We start from the raw sequence: 16,960 nt of genomic DNA, 5'->3' as shown, positions 1-16,960 counted from the left end.
CATACACATGGCTCACACAGACACGTATGTATACACACAAATAAAAATAGAAATTACCCTATTTTTTGAAGATACAGAGAAACTGAAAACATCATAAAGCCCACCATGGTGTAGCACCTTGGTTGGGTGCCCTGGGTACTACTTATCACCCTACACTCTTCTAACTCCTGGAGTATCAGTGACATGTGTCTCTCAGAACACCTGTGATAAGGAAACGGGATAAAAGTAACTGCATCCCCAGCAGTCACACCAGGAGTGAGCTGTTTTAGTTTCATAACCAACAGCTGGAACACCCCAAAGTCTTCTCATGCTACAGGACCCAGGACTCCTCTAGGAAACTCTAGACTCACGAGGCACTTTCATTGTATGGTGTCAGATCAACCCATCGCCACTGTCGACGACCTGGATCTGAAAGCCCAATATAATAAGCAGCTTTAGGATCCAGGATCTTGGTGATGAAATCCTAAGAGGAAAGAAAGATACAGCATTCAGCCTGGATGGAGTGCTTCTTTTTCTGTTATAGAATTTTATAAGATCTTTTAAAAATTATTTTAAATGTAAAAATTATAGTGTTCAATACGATGCACCTATGGAAATACATAATAATCAAATCTCAGTTCATCTATCTCTATAAGCCCTTAAATAGTTTTCAAATTATAGATTAATACATATTAATTATACATTTTAGAGGTACACTGTGATACTTTGATTGATTTCCTCTGGTCACACATAGATGAGAAGACAAAGAAAGGATCAAGGAATAGAAGAGCCACCCCACCCCCAGGAGTGCCATCTTCTCTGGCTGACAGGACACAAGGTCATCACGCAGGGGCCTGATTTCCATCACACTGGAAACACTCTCTGTCCATGATCATAAGGAATTCTCATCTCAGACGCACTCCCTCTTTTCTTCCCCAGCACCATTCTTGAAAGTTGTGCATGAGAGAATTTAGAAGATTAAATCATTCTCCATTCATAACCTCACATATTTCATTTCTGATGGTTGGCTGTGACTCTCCTGATTTGATCCCCTTTCCCTAGTCAGCTCTGCGCCCTCTTCTGTTAGGCAGTGGGTACTACAGGAAGCCTTAGAGTGCTGGAATCACAAACTGGCCTTTCCAGCAGAAACATTTCATCCTTCCCTCCACCCTCAGGCATTGCATTTCTGTTGCCATAGTTCCTTGTGGGTTGTTTAGCTTCACTGAAGCAGGGGCAAGGTGGAGAATGCCAAGGCTGAAGCATCCTTTCCGGGTACCTGATGGAAAGCATTCCTCCATATCAGCAACACCCATGTCAACAAAACTCCCTCTTAGTAAAAAGAGGCAACAGCAGGCCAGGCCCAGGCCCCACTCTGTCCCAGGAGGCACCTGCTCTTCCTGGCTGTGGATCACCATCAGATGAGCACCCATGCGGGAGCACTTCTCCTCACTCTCGCTGTAAGATGCAGTGTCAATCGTAGGGAAGTAGCAGTGGGAACTAAATGGTTTCCAGTCCTTTGGGCAGCAGCTCCAGACTTTGTCTTTGGAGGAAGAAGGAGATGTAAGTGCAATGTCATAGACTCATTTTAAAACCTGCTTGATGTGGAGACAACATGGAAGCTGGGACTCAGCAACTTATTGCCCCTCCCTCACTGAAATTCTTCTTCAATGACACTAGGGGGCACACTTCCCAATTATGCCTGATTGCAGACTTCTAAAAAGGACTCCACAGGCAGCTGGTACTGACTGTGTGGTATGAAGTCATGTCTCCATAGTGCCCATTGCTGCTGGATCTACCCGAGAATCATGTTGAAAACGCTGATTTTAGGCACATTAATTTTACCTTTCAGGAGTGGATGCTGTTTTTTACATCCCAACTCAGTGTGATTCAGTTCTTTTGTAATTGCTTTTTCATCAAGAAGTGGAGAATATTTTTTAAACATAGCTGTAAAACAGAATAAAAAAATTCATTGTCCTGGCAGTGCTGACATTTGCCTCTTTACTTTTACTTTCTTACATTCTTTGTAGAAACAAAACCTATATGTGTCCAATTACCTGAGTAGTTAGAGTCTGCCTGGGAAAGATTCTCAGTCACCACAGTGTGGAGGCTGTGGCCCAAACACTTGGGTGTTAGAATGAGGGAGAATGGAAGTTTCAGGTCATCCTTAACTATACAAGTTAGTATAGTTGATTGGTTGGTTGAGCTAGCTAGTTAGTTTAGTTTAGTTGGCTGGTTTGTTAACTTAGTTGGTAAGTTAGTTAGTTAGTTAGTTAGGTCATAGCTAGCCTGAGCTACATGATACCTTACCACAAAGGCAATTTTCCATCACCCCACAGCCAGTATTTCCCTGCTCCTGGTGATTTATAACCACAGCTATCTTCAGGAAGAGCTGGAAGGACAGGACAGATCCATGACCTTGGGGACTCTTCAACATTTCATGGAGGACACACTGAAGACTACATCTTAGGTGGTAAGTTCTATTAAGTTTGTGTACACCCCAAGAAAGTGAGGGAGAAATGAGCTAACCCACAGCAGTTCCAGGTTACCTGAGCAGGGAAGTTATAAAGGCCCTACACTGATCAAAAGCACTTCGTTTCTGTCCTCTTCTTTCCTGTATCTCCCTCCACCCCAGCCAGCTCTGTCTTCAGTGTCCCCACACTTTCACAGAGTTCCTAACTTAAAACTAACTCACCCTTCCTCTAGAAATTGAATTTTTGTTTTTCTCTTCCTCATCTCCCACTTGTTCCTGGAGTCACTAGATTCCGGCTTTCCCTTCTGCTCATTTACCAAACATTCCTGAACTAGATATCAGGGCTCATGATGTCTGCTGATCAGTCATCTTCCTGCTTCTCACATTACCCTGCCTGCTTTTCTTCCTCCTTAACTGTTGGGAGACAGCGACTCCCTCTGGTTTTGCCTGGTCCTGCATGCTGCTGTTTCCTGTCTTTCCTACCTGTTTCCTTCTATACCCAGCTCTCTTAAAATGGAACATTGCATCTAGTTCCTTCTGTATCTCTCTTTATCCTCCAAATTCCTCTTTCTTAGTGATATTCATTGTCCTGGGTTGGTGGGGTGGGGTGGGGAGTAGAAGTGGGGAAAGAGAAACAGTCACCAAAAGTCTCCCAACCAAAAAAAGCCCAGGACCAGATGGTTTCAATGCAGAATTCTACCAGATCTTCAAAGAAAAGATAATATCAATACTCTTCAAATTGTTCCATTCAATAGAACAGAAGGAACATTACTGAACTCCTTCTTTGAGGCTACAATTACCCTGATTCCCAAGCCAAACAAAGATGCAACAAAGAAAGAGAACTACAGACCAATCTCCCTCATGAATATTGATGCAAAAATACTCAATAAAAGTTTGCTCTTTCCCTACTTATTCAATATATTACTTGAAGTTCTAGCCAGAGCAATAAGATAACATAAGGTGATCATGGGGATACAGACTGGAAAGGAAGAAATCAAGCTTTCACTATTTGAAGATGACATGATAGTATATACAAGTGACCCCAAAAATTCAACCAAGGAACTCATACAGCTTATCAACACCATCAATAATGTGGCAGGATATAAGATTAAATCAAAAAAAATTGGTAGCCCTCCTATATACAAATGACAAACCAGCTGAGAAAAAAATCAGAGAAACATCACTCTATACAATAGCATCAAATGATATAAAATACCTTGTGGTAACTCTAACTAAGTATGTGAAGGACCTGTAGGACAAGATCTTTAAGTCTCTGAAAAAAGAAATTGACAAATATGTCAAAAAATGGAAAGATCTCCCATGCTCATGGATAGGTGAGATTAACATAGTAAAAATGGCAATCTTACCAAAAGCAATCTACAGATTCAATACAATCCCCATTAAAATCCAAACACAATTCTCATTGACCAGGAAAGAGCAATGCTCAACTTCATATGGAAAAATAAAAATCCCAGGATAGCCAAAAGAATACTATACAATAAAAAAAAAAAACCTCTGGAGGCATCACAATCCCTGAATTCAAGCTCTACTATAGAGCTACAGTATTAAAAAAACAGCTTAAATAAAAAAAAACTGGCATAAAAAAAGACATGGGGACTAATGGAACCGAACTGAAGATCATGACATTAATCTGAACAACTATGAACATATAATTTTTGACAAAGAAGCCAAAACTGTACAATGTAAAAAAGAAAGCATCTTCAACAAATGGTGCTGGCATAACTGGATGTCAACATGTAGAGGATTGCAAATAGATCCATATCTGTCACCGTGCACAAAACTAAAGTACAAGTGGATGAAAGACCACAACATAAATCCAGTTACTCTGAATCTGATAGAAAAGAAAGTAGTCTTAAACGCATTGACACTGGACATCACTTCCTAAATACAACCCTGGTAGCACAAACACTGACAGGAACAATTAATAAATGGGACCTATTAAAACTGAGAAGCTTTTGTGGGGCAAAGGACATGATCAGTAAGACAAAATGACAGCCCACAGAATGGGAAAAGACCTTCACCAACCCCACATCTGACAGAGGGCTGATATCTAGAATATATAAAGAACTCAAGAAATTATACATCAAAATAACCAACAGTCCAATTAAAAAAATGGGCTATAGAGCTAAACAGAGAATTCTCAACAGAAGAATCTCAAATGGCTGAAAGACATTTAAGGAATTGCTCAACATCCTTAATCATCAGGGAAATGCAAATCAAAATGACTCTGAGATACCATCCTACATCCATCAGAATGGCTAAGATCAAAAACACTGAAGACAGCTTATGCTGGAGAGGATGTGGAGCAAGGGGAAGACTCCTACACTGTTGGTGGGAATGCAAGCTTGTACAGCCACTTTGGAAATCAATATGGCATTTTCTTAGAAAATTGGGATTCAACCTCCCTCAACACCCAGCTATACCACTCTCAGGCATATACCAAAGAATGCTCAATCATACCACAAGGTCACATGCTCAACTATGTTCATAGTGGCATTATTTGTAATAGCCAGAACCTGACAACAACCTAGATGCCCTTCAACTGAAGAATGGATAAAGAAAATGTGGCACATATACACAATGGAGTACTACTCAGCAGAGAAAAACAATGACATCATGAGGTTTGCAGGCAAATGGATGGAACTAGAATGAGGTAACGCAGACTCAGAAAGACAAGCATGGCATGTACTCACTCATAAGTGGATACTAGATGTAAAGCAAAGGATAACCAGACTGCAACTCACAACTCCAGGGAGGCTACCTAGAAAACAGGACCCTAAGAAAAACACAGGGATCGCCCAATGACAGAGAAATGGATGAGATCTACATGAGCAACCTGGGCATGAGTTGGGGAGTAATGAAGGGAATGGGTTGGTGGAGGGGGGGGGAAGAGAGCTTAGGGGAGCAGAAGGTCCCAGCTGGATCAGGAAAGGAGTGGGAGAACAAGGAAAGCGATACCATGATAAATGAAGACCCCATGGGAATAGGAAGAAGCAAAGTGCTAGAGAGGTCCCAGAAATCCACAATGATACCTCCACAATAGACTACTGGCATGGTCGAGAGAAAGCCCGAACTGACCTACTCTGGTGATCCAATAGCCAAACACCCTAACTTTCATGATAGAATTCTCATCCAGTGACTGATAGAAGCAGATGCAGAGAACCATGGCCAGGCCCCAGGTGGAGCTCCAGGAGTCCAATCAGCAAGAGGGAGGAGGGATTATATGAGCAAGAGATATTGAGACCATGATTGGAAAAAGCACAGGGACAAATAGCCAAACTGAACTATGAAACACATGAACTATGGACCAATAGATGAGGAGCCCCCATGGAACTGGACTAGGCCCTCTGGATAAGTGAGACACTTGATTAGCTTGAACTGTTTAGGAGACCCCCAGGCAGTGACAGGACCTGTCATTGGTGCATGAGCTGACTTTTTGGAACCTAGGGCCTATGCTGAGACATTTTGCTCAGCCTTGGTGCAGGGAGGAGAGGACTGGACCTGCCTGGACTGAATCTACCAGGCTGGGCTGAATCCCTAGGGGGAAACCTTGCCTTGAAGGAGGTGGGAATGTGGCGCTCACTGTGGGGAGAAGGCTGGGGGTGGGAAGAGGGAGGACAGGGGAATCCGTGGCTGATATGTAAAATTAAATTAATTATAAAATAAAAATATAAAAAACAGAAAAAGAAATTTAGTGTAGGAAAAACTTAAAAGAGTAAGGTAGAGTAGGAATGAAGGAAAATAACATAAAGAAAACTTAGACACAGAAACTAGGTCTTTAATTTTCTAACTATGGCTATAAATGCAAAATCCTGGAAAATAATCAGAGGAAATATCTATCAAAGAAGAGCTTAATGGGGGATGAAGGGGAGATTCCTGTGGGAAGCGGCAGGAGAAAGTAATCCTCACCCGCAGAGCATTTCCCATGCGATTTTTAAAGCACTGGTTCACCTGACTGTTCTCTAAACATCTTGAGACTGGGGCTGTAGCTATTTCTGGACTCTCTGACATGCTGCCCAGTGTATAGTAAATGGATAGATATTACTAGTTATTGGATGAATAAATACAACATCTACAAAAATAGAGTGTATGGTTTTTTTTTTAATTTCAATAAATTTGAAGGCCAATCTACAAAGAATTCCACTATTTTCTAAACTAGCTTCCAGGTCTCACATAATCTGGAACAAAAAATAAATGATTAGAAGGAACTCCACTGGAACACTGTCCCTGGAACCCTGGAATAGCTCTGTCCATGCCTTCTCACCCCTCTACTCATTCCAAAATATAGATGTCTTTACATCCAAATATGTTGATGAGGAAATGCAGGTTTGCCTCATTACTGGAGCCTAACACAGATGCCCCAGGATTTCACTCTGTGACACCAATGAACACACACATGCTTCTCTAGTGAGAATGAATGATTTTCACAGAAGAGTTATTCTGAAACAGAGAGCATTTCCCAGTGTCATCCATCTCCCCGGGGAGTATCTATCTCAGGTTTCTGAGTCACTGTCTTTCTAATGGGTCCCTTTCCTTCTCTTGTTCAATTCTCCCAGGGGCATACTTACTGATCAGAGCAATGGAGAATAAGATTTTCAACAGCAATAAAATTATGATTGATGTGAGGAGGACCTTGGAGAATCTGTGAAAACTTTCATGACTCATGGTCTTCCTTAGAGGAGCTGAAAAACAAAACAAATTCATGTCTTGAGCTCTGTTCCTATTTCTTCTTCTTTTTCCTATCTCCTCTTTTTGTTAATCATAAACACTAATAACATGATATTCAAAATAATAGGAAAATGCAAACAGGAAATATGAGGTTAGTTATAGAAACATTACAATATGCACTTGGCCAGTAGCCAGACAGGAAGGACAGGGTAGGCGGGACAAGGAAGAGGAGAAGGCTGGGAACAGAAAGGCTGAGAGGAGACACTGCCAGCTGCTGCCAGGAGAAGCAACAAGTAAAGACAACAGTAAGCCACAAGCCCCGTGGCAAAGTATAGACTAACAGAAATGGGTTAATTTAAGAGTAAGAGCTAGACAATGGTAGGCCTGAGCTAATAGCCAAGCAGTTTAAATAATATAAGTGTCTGTATGATTATTTTATATGTGGGTTGTGGGACCAAAGGAGCTTGGTAGAACCTGGAGAGAAGCTCTCCAACTACAAATGGTGCCCAACGTGTTGGCAAGAATTTCCACCTAAAACCTGAGAAAGAAGATTCTAAAATGGAGCTAAAAACAGCTTCCTTGTTGTCTTTCTCAAATTAGCAGCAGCCTGCCGGTTTGAGCTACTATGGCGGGTTCCTGGCATGTGCATCTGACCTGCAGTGTGGCGGGAATGAGGAATCTACAAGAGGCACTTTACTCTGCTGAGTGGTGGATTTAGCCTTTGCAAGTTAAAAGGGGGGAGGGGGGTTCTGGGCTATGCACTGCTTTGATAGAACTGCTTCTGATAGTTGATGGTACACATGGCTCCAGACTCAGAGCTGGTGGTAAACTGTACCACCGCCACATTGGGAAGCTGAGGTGGGTGGAGCCAGCAGCCACAGTGGCATTTCAGTCTTACAAAGATGGATATTACACAGAGAATCTTTGGGATTTTTAACTACAAAAAAAGATTTGATCCTAAAAGCTGTTGAGTTAAACAAATATGTAAATTTTAAAGGTACCTTGACTTAAAAATTTGGATATAAGGATATGTTGCTTTGGAAAAGAGTCTCTGCTTTTGTTTTCACAGAAAGCCAGAGGGTATGGATTTGTTCCAGATTAAGATACATCAGGTTTGATCAGCCAAGACCACCTGAAAGGTCTCCAATGACACCATGGCCCAGATGATCCAACATCCAGAATGGTTTCAAGGCAACTGGCTCAGAGGTTTACCCTCACATGGACTACTCCATAATCCTAAAATTTTCTTTGTGTCCCCATAAGATACAGCACCCCCCTCCAGCAGGAAGTAGTAAGAAAAACTACGCCCAAATTCCCAGCTGGCTTTGGAGATGGAATTGGCTCACTCCTTCTCTAAACCCAAGCACATTGTTAAAAAAAAAAAAGGTTAAGAGATTCTTGTGTCCCAAATCAGAAGAGCCCTCTGGTGTGGGACAGAGAAAAACCAATATTTTATTTAAAACAGGTTGATTATAAATGCAATCTCTTTTTAAAGATAAAAAGGGGATATGATATAGATATGATAGGATGAAAGAGTAGATTAATGAACTTACTTCTAAAGAGCAACAACTCATTTAAAATGTTTTACAATGGTATAGATTTTAGTCTATTGATACAAACTTAAAGTTAATTTTGTTATACTGTGTGTATAGTTCTACTCTTGTTTAAGGTATTATGTTTGTACAGCTCATTTAAAATTGTAATGGATAATTAAAAATAGATTAATAATTAGTCATCTATGATAATCATACTCATAGCCATGTTAGTTAAGTCTTCTAGGTATACACAGAGATATTTCAAATAGACAGGTAATCTTCAAACACTTCAAAGGTCTACAGAATATGGCATTTAAAATATTTTTAAAATTTGTACTTTCTGGACAGTAAGACATGTCTGCTCCTGGCAGCACCAATTTACTTCAGAGAGGAGGATGGGCATTAAAGACACTTCATATGGAGTTTATCTTCACCTTGACAAAAATAGCCATTTGGACAAGCAACTGTTCTTGCCTGGACTGCTTGATTGACTGGATGTATAGGACCTATAGAAAAGTGACCACAAAATTTTGCTTGACAAAATGGTCCTTCAGGTTCCTGCTTCACAGAGGAAACTGCCAGACATTCTACAGGACACTGAGAGAAGTGACCAAGAGACTCTAGCCCTGTGGGCTGAAGACAAATGCCCCAACTTTACAAAGAAACATTAGGTGACTGTCCAGGCTGCCAGCTGTCTCTGTCTACTCTTGCAAGACTCCTGAAAAATGCTTACATCCTTCTCCCGGTTCTCAGGTAATATTATATCCTTCTGAGGTCTTTGATGTGATTGAAGACTAGATAGTTATAATTTCCTCAGTTATGATAAAAGATAAGTTAGATATAAAACCTTAGACTCACAAATATAAGATAGATAGATAGGATATCTTTTTTGATATGTAACTATAATTCTTGCTTGATAATTGTTTTGTTATTTGTAATTTTACTAAGTAAAAGTTAACCCTCCTTTTTTAACAAAAAAGAAAAGGGGAAGTGCTGTGGATATCACTCTGTATAAATAAAGTGCTGATTGGCCAGTAGCCAGACAGGAAGGATAGGGTAGGCGGGACAAGGAAGAGGAGAAGGCTGGGAACAGAAAGGCTGGGAGGAGACACTGCCAGCCACTGCCAGGAGAAGCAACATGTAAAGACAACAGTAAGCCACAAGCCATGTGGCAAAGTATAGACTAATAGAAATGGGTAAATTTAAGAGTAAGAGCTAGACAATGGTAGGCCTGAGTTAATGGCCAAGCAGTTTAAATAATATAAGTGTCTGTATGATTATTTTATATGTGGGTTGTGGGACCGCGGGAGCTTGGTAGAACCTGGAGAGAAGCTCTCCAACTACACAGTTCCATGGGGGCTCCTCAGCTATTGGTTCACAGTTCATGTGTTTCCATTAGTTTGGCTATTTGTCCCTGTGCTTTTTCCAATCATGGTCTCAATATCTCTTGCTCATATAATCCCTCCCCTCTCTCACAAATAAGACTCCTGGAGCTACACCTGGGGCTTGGCTGTTGATCTATGCATCTGTTTCCATCAGTCACTGGATGAGAGTTCTATTACAGTTAGGGTGTTCAGCCCCCTGATCACCAGAATAGGTCAGCTCAGGCACTCTCTCAACCATTGCCAGTAGTGCATAGTGGAGATATTTTTGTACAGCTTAGTACTGGCATAAAAACTGACATGTGGACCAATGAAACTGAACTAAAGAACCTGACATCAATTCACACACCTATGAAGATATGATTTTCAACAAAGAAGCCAAAACTGTACAATGGAAAAAAGAAAGCATCTTCAACAAATGGTGCTGGCATAAATGGATGTCAACATGTAGAAGGCTGCAAATAGATTCATACCTGTCACTGTGCTCAAAACTTAAGTCCAAGTGGATTAAAGACCTCAACATAAATCCAGTTACTCTGAACCTGATAGAAGGGAAAGTAAGAAGTAGTCTTGAACACATTGGCACTGGAAATCACTTCCTAAATATAACACCAGTAGCACAGACACTAAGAGACCTCTTGAAACTGAGAAGCTTTTATAGGGAATTTTCAATGAATGTTTCTTTTCAGCCCTGTATAACTTTTGCAAGTGACTCAATTTTCTTTCCTGCTTCTTCAGTTGTGTCCCATGCATTCAAGGCTGCCATGTGACATAAAGAGAAAGTGTGGTCATCATATAAAGATTGTCTTTGTATATCAGCATAATCACCTTCTTCAAGAAGTTGATCTTGGGAAATTTACATACCTCCAGCCTACTGTTAAATGGTCTTAGCTTCATTTTTCTCCCACTTCTCCACTGTAATTGGTGACCAGCCTCTAAGGCTGCTATAACCAAATCTTTGTAGATTTAACCATCTTGTTAAATAAGAAACACAGAGCCAGTTGCAGAGTTAAAAACCAAGAGGTCAGAGCAATAGCTTGGAGACTTATGCTTCACTGCTTCTGCTGTCCTTTCCTCTCCACCAGAGAAGCTACTTCTGTGTGTCCTGTCTTTTTTATAGACTTTCTGTTCTGTTTTCTCATTGGTTGTAAACCCAGACACATGACCTCCTCATCACTGCCTTTCTGTACAGACCTCCAGGTCTTAAAGGCGTGTGTCTGCGATGTTGGCTGTGTCCTTGAACACATAAGAGATCTACCTAGCTCTGCCTCCCATGTGCTGTGATTAAAGGCTGCACCACCACCACCACCACCACCACCACCACCACCCAGCTTCTGCTCTGGCTTGCTTTGACCTCCAGGCAACTTTATTAACATACAAATAAAATCACATTTCAATACAAATAAAATAACACTATAAATCTTTCCAGTCTCGAGGGATAATTCTATTACAAGATGATTACAAGTTTAATATCTGCTTCATAAAAGAAGAGTGGATGCCTTCAAGACTATTCTTTGATTCACTTCAAAACTAACATTTGCACAGGAGTCCAGTCAGCTCTTATACAGCCTTGAGGATATCTATCACTGGGTAGTTCCTTTAAAGCTACTGGTTAGATTAAGCTTGACTGTTTGAAAGTTGTTTCTCTGTAACTTTATAATGTAATGTTGAGATTGGTTCTCCTTTAAATTCTTCTGTCTGGGTATGAATATCTCTATGATATATTTTAACAAGATTTTCTAAAACTTTTATTTTGGCACTCATATTAACCAACTTTTAAAATGATAATACAAAAATTATCAAACAAATAATATTTATAAGTGACATTACATCTATCTCATCCACATTAATTATCCTCTCATTTAATTGTTCCATTTTCAGACCATTTAATATACAGTCAAACAGAAACCAAATGTCTTCCATTGTAAAAATATTTCCTTTTTTGTTTTCAGAGCTGAGGACTGAACCCAGGGACTTGTGCTTGCTAGGCAGTGCTCTTCCACTGAGCTAAATCCCCAATCCTGTTTCCCATTTTTTAACGTGGAAAAAACAATTTTTTTTAAAGATAGGGTTTCTCTGTGTAGTTTTGGTGCCTGTCCTGAATCTCACTCTCTAGACCAGGCTGGCCTTAAACTCACAGAGATCCATCTTGTTCTGCCTCCCAAGTCCTGGGATTAAAGGCATGCTACGAAGAAAAAAAAAAACTTTTTAAAAACTAATTCCTCCCTTTAAGAAATCTTAATTGACGCACCAAATCTTCTAACAATAATGATTCAGATGAAGATGTGACAGAAGCCTGAGGAGGGGGCCCAGAGAAAGCCAAATCCCATCGGGAGAAGAAAGAAGTGAAAGATCCAGCTGTATGCAGGGATGAAGTGTGCAAAAGTGGCTAACTCCTGCAGTTTTTGGAGCCCCAAAACTGATGGAATTTCCTGCAGAGAGGCTTCAATAAAACCTTAGCCAGCAGGTTAGGGACTCCAGTCCACAGGGGGGAGACTGGTTGTGTAGCTCAGGTCTGAGCCAGGAACTGCAAGGGTACAGGAAAATGGCTCTTTTTGTTGTTGTTGTTGTTGTAAATTCATGCCCCATAAGTTGGACTCCAGATGTTGCTCGAATATTAAATGGTCTTAGAATAAAAACCTGGAGCCAGAGATTCAATTATTATCTGTCTAGATTCTGAATTTGGTATCATTCTAGTTACTGCTGAAGCCAATCTTTGTAAGAAATCAGTGAATGTTTCTTTTTGGCCCCGTATAACTTTTGTAAATGACTCAATTTTCTTTCCTGCTTCTTTAATTGTGTCTCAAGCATTCAAAGCTGTCATGCAGCATAAAGCCAAGTGTGGTCATCATATAAAGATTGTCTTTGTAGATTACCATAATCACCTTCCCCAAGTTGATCTTGAGAAATTTCCATACATCTAGCCCTAGAGCAAGCCTCAGAGAGCAAGCCAGTAAGCAGGATCCTTTTCTGGCTTCTGCTTCAATTTCTGCTTCCAGGTTCCTGCATTGTCTCAATCAGTTCTTGTCCTGACTTCCTTCAGGGATTGATTTTGATGTAGACATGTAATACAAATAAAGCCTTTTCTCCCCAATTTACTTTTAGTCATGACATTTTATCATAGAAAAAAAACAGCTCTAAGATGTTATGTTTGAAATTATACTAAACATGCTTTTTTTATTCCTATTATTGAAAATTGATTTTTCTTCATAAAAAAGTATATCCTGACACTACATCCCTTCCCTCTATTCCTTCAAGTTCATCCCCATCTCCCCTTCTGTCAAGAGCCATTCCATTTCTGTCTCTCGGAAAACAAACAGGCTTCTAAAGGATAATAATAAAATAATAAAACATTATAAAATAAAATAATAAAATAAAATAAAAGATAACACTAAAACTAACATGTCAGAGTTGGGAAAGAAAAAAATCCAGAAGGAAGAGAGCCCAAGAGATGACACAGGAAACAGATCCACTTGCTCACACATTCAGGAATTCCATAAAAACGTTTAACTGGAAGCTAACTAGAGGTCCTGTTGATAACCTGTGCAAGCCATGTTCATGCTGTTTCAGTCTTTTTGAGTGCATGTGAGCTTTGCTCATGTTATCAAACATGCTTTTAATATTTGTTACCAAACCAACATTGACATGTAGTAGAAATGTAAATTAGAGTAATTATTGTCTAACATGAAAAGCAAAGTGTTACAAGACTCATAGAAAACTTTCCCAACTTGAAGCTCTTGTTCTTGTGTTAACATAAAGTAATGCTTCATTCAAGTCAGTCCATTATGGTACTGCTATAAATAGGACAGCATCACAAAAATAAACTTGGGAAACTAGGAAGAATAGCCAACTGAAATATTTCAGACCAATTAGTAAAATAAATGCACCTACTAAAATATATAATAATACATAAAATAACATCTAAATAAAATCTGGGAATCAAAATGGCATTCACCTTAATTATTATTACCACATACAAATTTGTACTCAGACAGTAGATGAGGAGGTGGAAGGACAGTAAGAGCCAGAGGTAGTGGATAACTCCAAAGACAGCATTCCTAGACATAACAGGGTGGGTGCACATATTAACCCATGAGATGGTGACAGCATACACAAGATCTGTATATGCTTAAGATAGTTGAAATCCCACCGTGGAAGAGGTAAGCAAGAAGAAGTTCCACAGCTATCTAAGGAAAAATTGGCATTTAATTTCTGCTGGTGTAGGGAAAGTCATTTTTATTCAAATGTGTGATGTTTGGTATATTGAATACACTCCATGTTAGGGCCAACATCCAGGAGTAGGTGCTCAAGAAAACTACACTCAATGTTTTTATTTTTGTTGTTGCTGTTTTGTTTTTGTTTTTAAGAGAAAAGGACACAAAGTTGAGTGGGTAGAGATCAGGGGGTTGTTAGAAGTGGGGGGGAGGAATGAATGTGATCAAAATATATTGCATGAAATCCTTAAATAACAAATAAAAACAAAACTTAATTTTTTTCTACTCACACAAAAAGTAAAGTAACATAGAACATAATTATCTGATTAATTTGCAACTATTTGAATAAAATTTCTAAGTATAATTACCTTTGTGAGGTCCACAGAATGATGGAAGACCTTTACACAGTAGAGTGCAATTTTGCCCTGAACTTTAACAAGTGTAATTGAGATACAGTGCTAATACCAAACCCATGATTCTGTAACATAGAAGTTATAGAATAATTCTCAAGGTTTTATTTTTAATTATGAGTGTGCATGTGTGTCTATGTGCACATGACTGCAGCTGTCCAGAGAAACCCAAACAGGGTTTTTGGATCTAGAGATAAATGCAGTTGAGAGCCACTTCACATGGATGGATGCTGGGAACTAAACTTGGGTCCTTTGAGAGAGCAGTATATACTCTTCACTGATGTTCCATGTCTCCAAATACTAGAAGATTTTCAAATAGTTTAAACTAAAAATCTTTCATAATTTTCATATATGTATATATATGTATAATGTGTATGTATGTACATATATATATGTATATATATATTAAGTAAACTAAATATATTTAATTTTTGTAAGTTAAAAGAGGTTGAAACTTATATAAAAGAAATATTTTGAGGGCTATCGTTATATAAAATGTGTATAGCCAGGCAGTGGTGGCACAACTCTTTAATCCTAGCACTTGGGAGACAGAGGGAGGTGAATCTCTTTGAGTTTGAGGCAAGCCTGATCTACAGAGAGAGTTCCAGGACAACTAGAGCTGCAACACAGAGAAAGTTTGTTTCAAAAAAATAAAAATGAGTGATCGCTGTGTCTTTCATAGGGTCCTGTTTTCTCGGTAGCCTCCCTGGAGTTGTGTAGCAGTCTAGTCATCTTTGTTTTACATCTAGTATGCTCCTATGCATGAGTACATACCATGTTTGTCCTTCTGAGTCTGGGTTACCTCACTCAGGATGATTTTTTCTACATCCATCCATTTGCCTGCAAACCTCATGATGTCATTGTTTTTCTCTGCTGAGTAGTACTCCATTGTGTATATGTACCATATTTTCTTTATCCATTCTTCAGTTGAAGGGCATCTAAGTTGTTTCCAGGTTCTGGCTATTACAAACAATGCTGATATGAACATAGATGAGCAAATTCCCTTGTGGTATGATTGAGCATTCCTTGGGTATATGCCCAAGACCCAATGACAGAGAAATGGATGGAATCTACATGAATAACATGGACGACAGAGGGAGTAATGAAGGGCAAGGTTTGAGGTAAAGAAAGCTTAGGGGAGCAGGAGATCCCAGCTGGATCAAGAACAGAAAGGGAGAACAAGGAATAACAGACCATGACAAATGAAGACCACATGAGAACAGGAATAGGCAGAGTGCTGGAGAGGTCCCCAGAAAGCCACAATGATACATCCTCTGTAGACTGCTGGCAATGGTCGAGAGAAAGCCTGATCTGACCTAGTCTGGTGATCAGATGGCCAAACACCCTAACAGTCATGCTGGAACTCTCATCCAATAACTGATGGAAGTGGATACAGTTATACATTTATATGTCTACTTACATGTAGGGAGGATACAATAACACGAGTGGTGGGATTTTCTCTAGAGGGTAAAAGACAACACCTTCTCTTCTCCATTGTACAATCCCACAACCTTTCACATCTGTAACACACTTGGGTGACACTCCAGTGACACAGAGGCATGGCCAGAAACCAAGATCATCTTTGTCCTTTACATCATCACTCACTAGGAGCAGCAGAAAAGGCTTTCTTACCTGGAGGAGAGTCTGCATCCACGTCTGAGGAATCAAGTTTATTCATGAGGTTCTTGTTAATACAAATGTTTTCTGAAAACGTGTTGAGAAGAATTCCTCCCCTGCCCTCAGAAGATGTGTGCCATCCCTTCTTTAAAACAGGTCCTGAACAAGAAACAAATTATCCCTATTCCAGCTAAGGATGAGAGGCAATAACAGACAGTTGCCCTGAGCATACACCATGAGGTCCAGTCCCCTGACCTGCAAAGGGAGAATTGCAGGAGGAGAATGCACCCAGGACCATTATACAATCATAGACATACCAAGAACTCAATGGGGGAGAGAAGAAAACTCAATGGGGGAGAGAAGAAAACAGGAAGGAATGGAAAAGAGGAACCAGGCCATTAGAGAAATCAACTCCTCACAGAATTGAGATTCGGACACACAGTTGGAGCTGACCTCTACAACAAAGCCTCCATTTCCCATCTTGTCCTGTGATTCCTACTCCTGGTCTCTGTAGAGCTGCCTCCTGGCCTCCCCGAGACTTTAACACCACATTCAAGTTACCCCCCATGGGCAGAAGAGTTCTTCAAACCAAGGTTCCTAGGATACACCCTAGACTGTCCCATCTCATAGGGACATTGTCTTCACCCTGCTCAGTCTCTAGAAC

The 16,960-nt window shown here is 40.0% G+C and overlaps 1 protein-coding gene across 1 annotated transcript in view; it reads right to left on the bottom strand.

Annotated features, from left to right (window-relative positions):
* LOC118580279 (C-type lectin domain family 4 member A-like) overlaps positions 1-16,594 on the bottom strand; it is a 19,592-nt gene extending 2,998 nt beyond the window's left edge. The window contains exons 1-5 of the mRNA XM_036181947.1: positions 16,552-16,594; positions 16,312-16,455; positions 7,039-7,152; positions 1,822-1,923; positions 1,368-1,519 (exon numbers count right to left, since the gene is read on the bottom strand). Coding sequence (XP_036037840.1) covers positions 1,368-1,519; positions 1,822-1,923; positions 7,039-7,152; positions 16,312-16,455; positions 16,552-16,594 — 555 coding nt within the window. The remainder of the gene's footprint in view (positions 1-1,367; positions 1,520-1,821; positions 1,924-7,038; positions 7,153-16,311; positions 16,456-16,551) is intronic.
* Between the last annotated feature and the right edge of the window lie 366 nt (positions 16,595-16,960).

This window comes from Onychomys torridus, chromosome 3 (assembly GCF_903995425.1).
Source record: "Onychomys torridus chromosome 3, mOncTor1.1, whole genome shotgun sequence".
NCBI lineage: Eukaryota > Metazoa > Chordata > Mammalia > Rodentia > Cricetidae > Onychomys > Onychomys torridus.
Note: the sequence above shows the minus strand (reverse complement) of the source record. Positions and strands in the feature narration are given on the sequence as shown.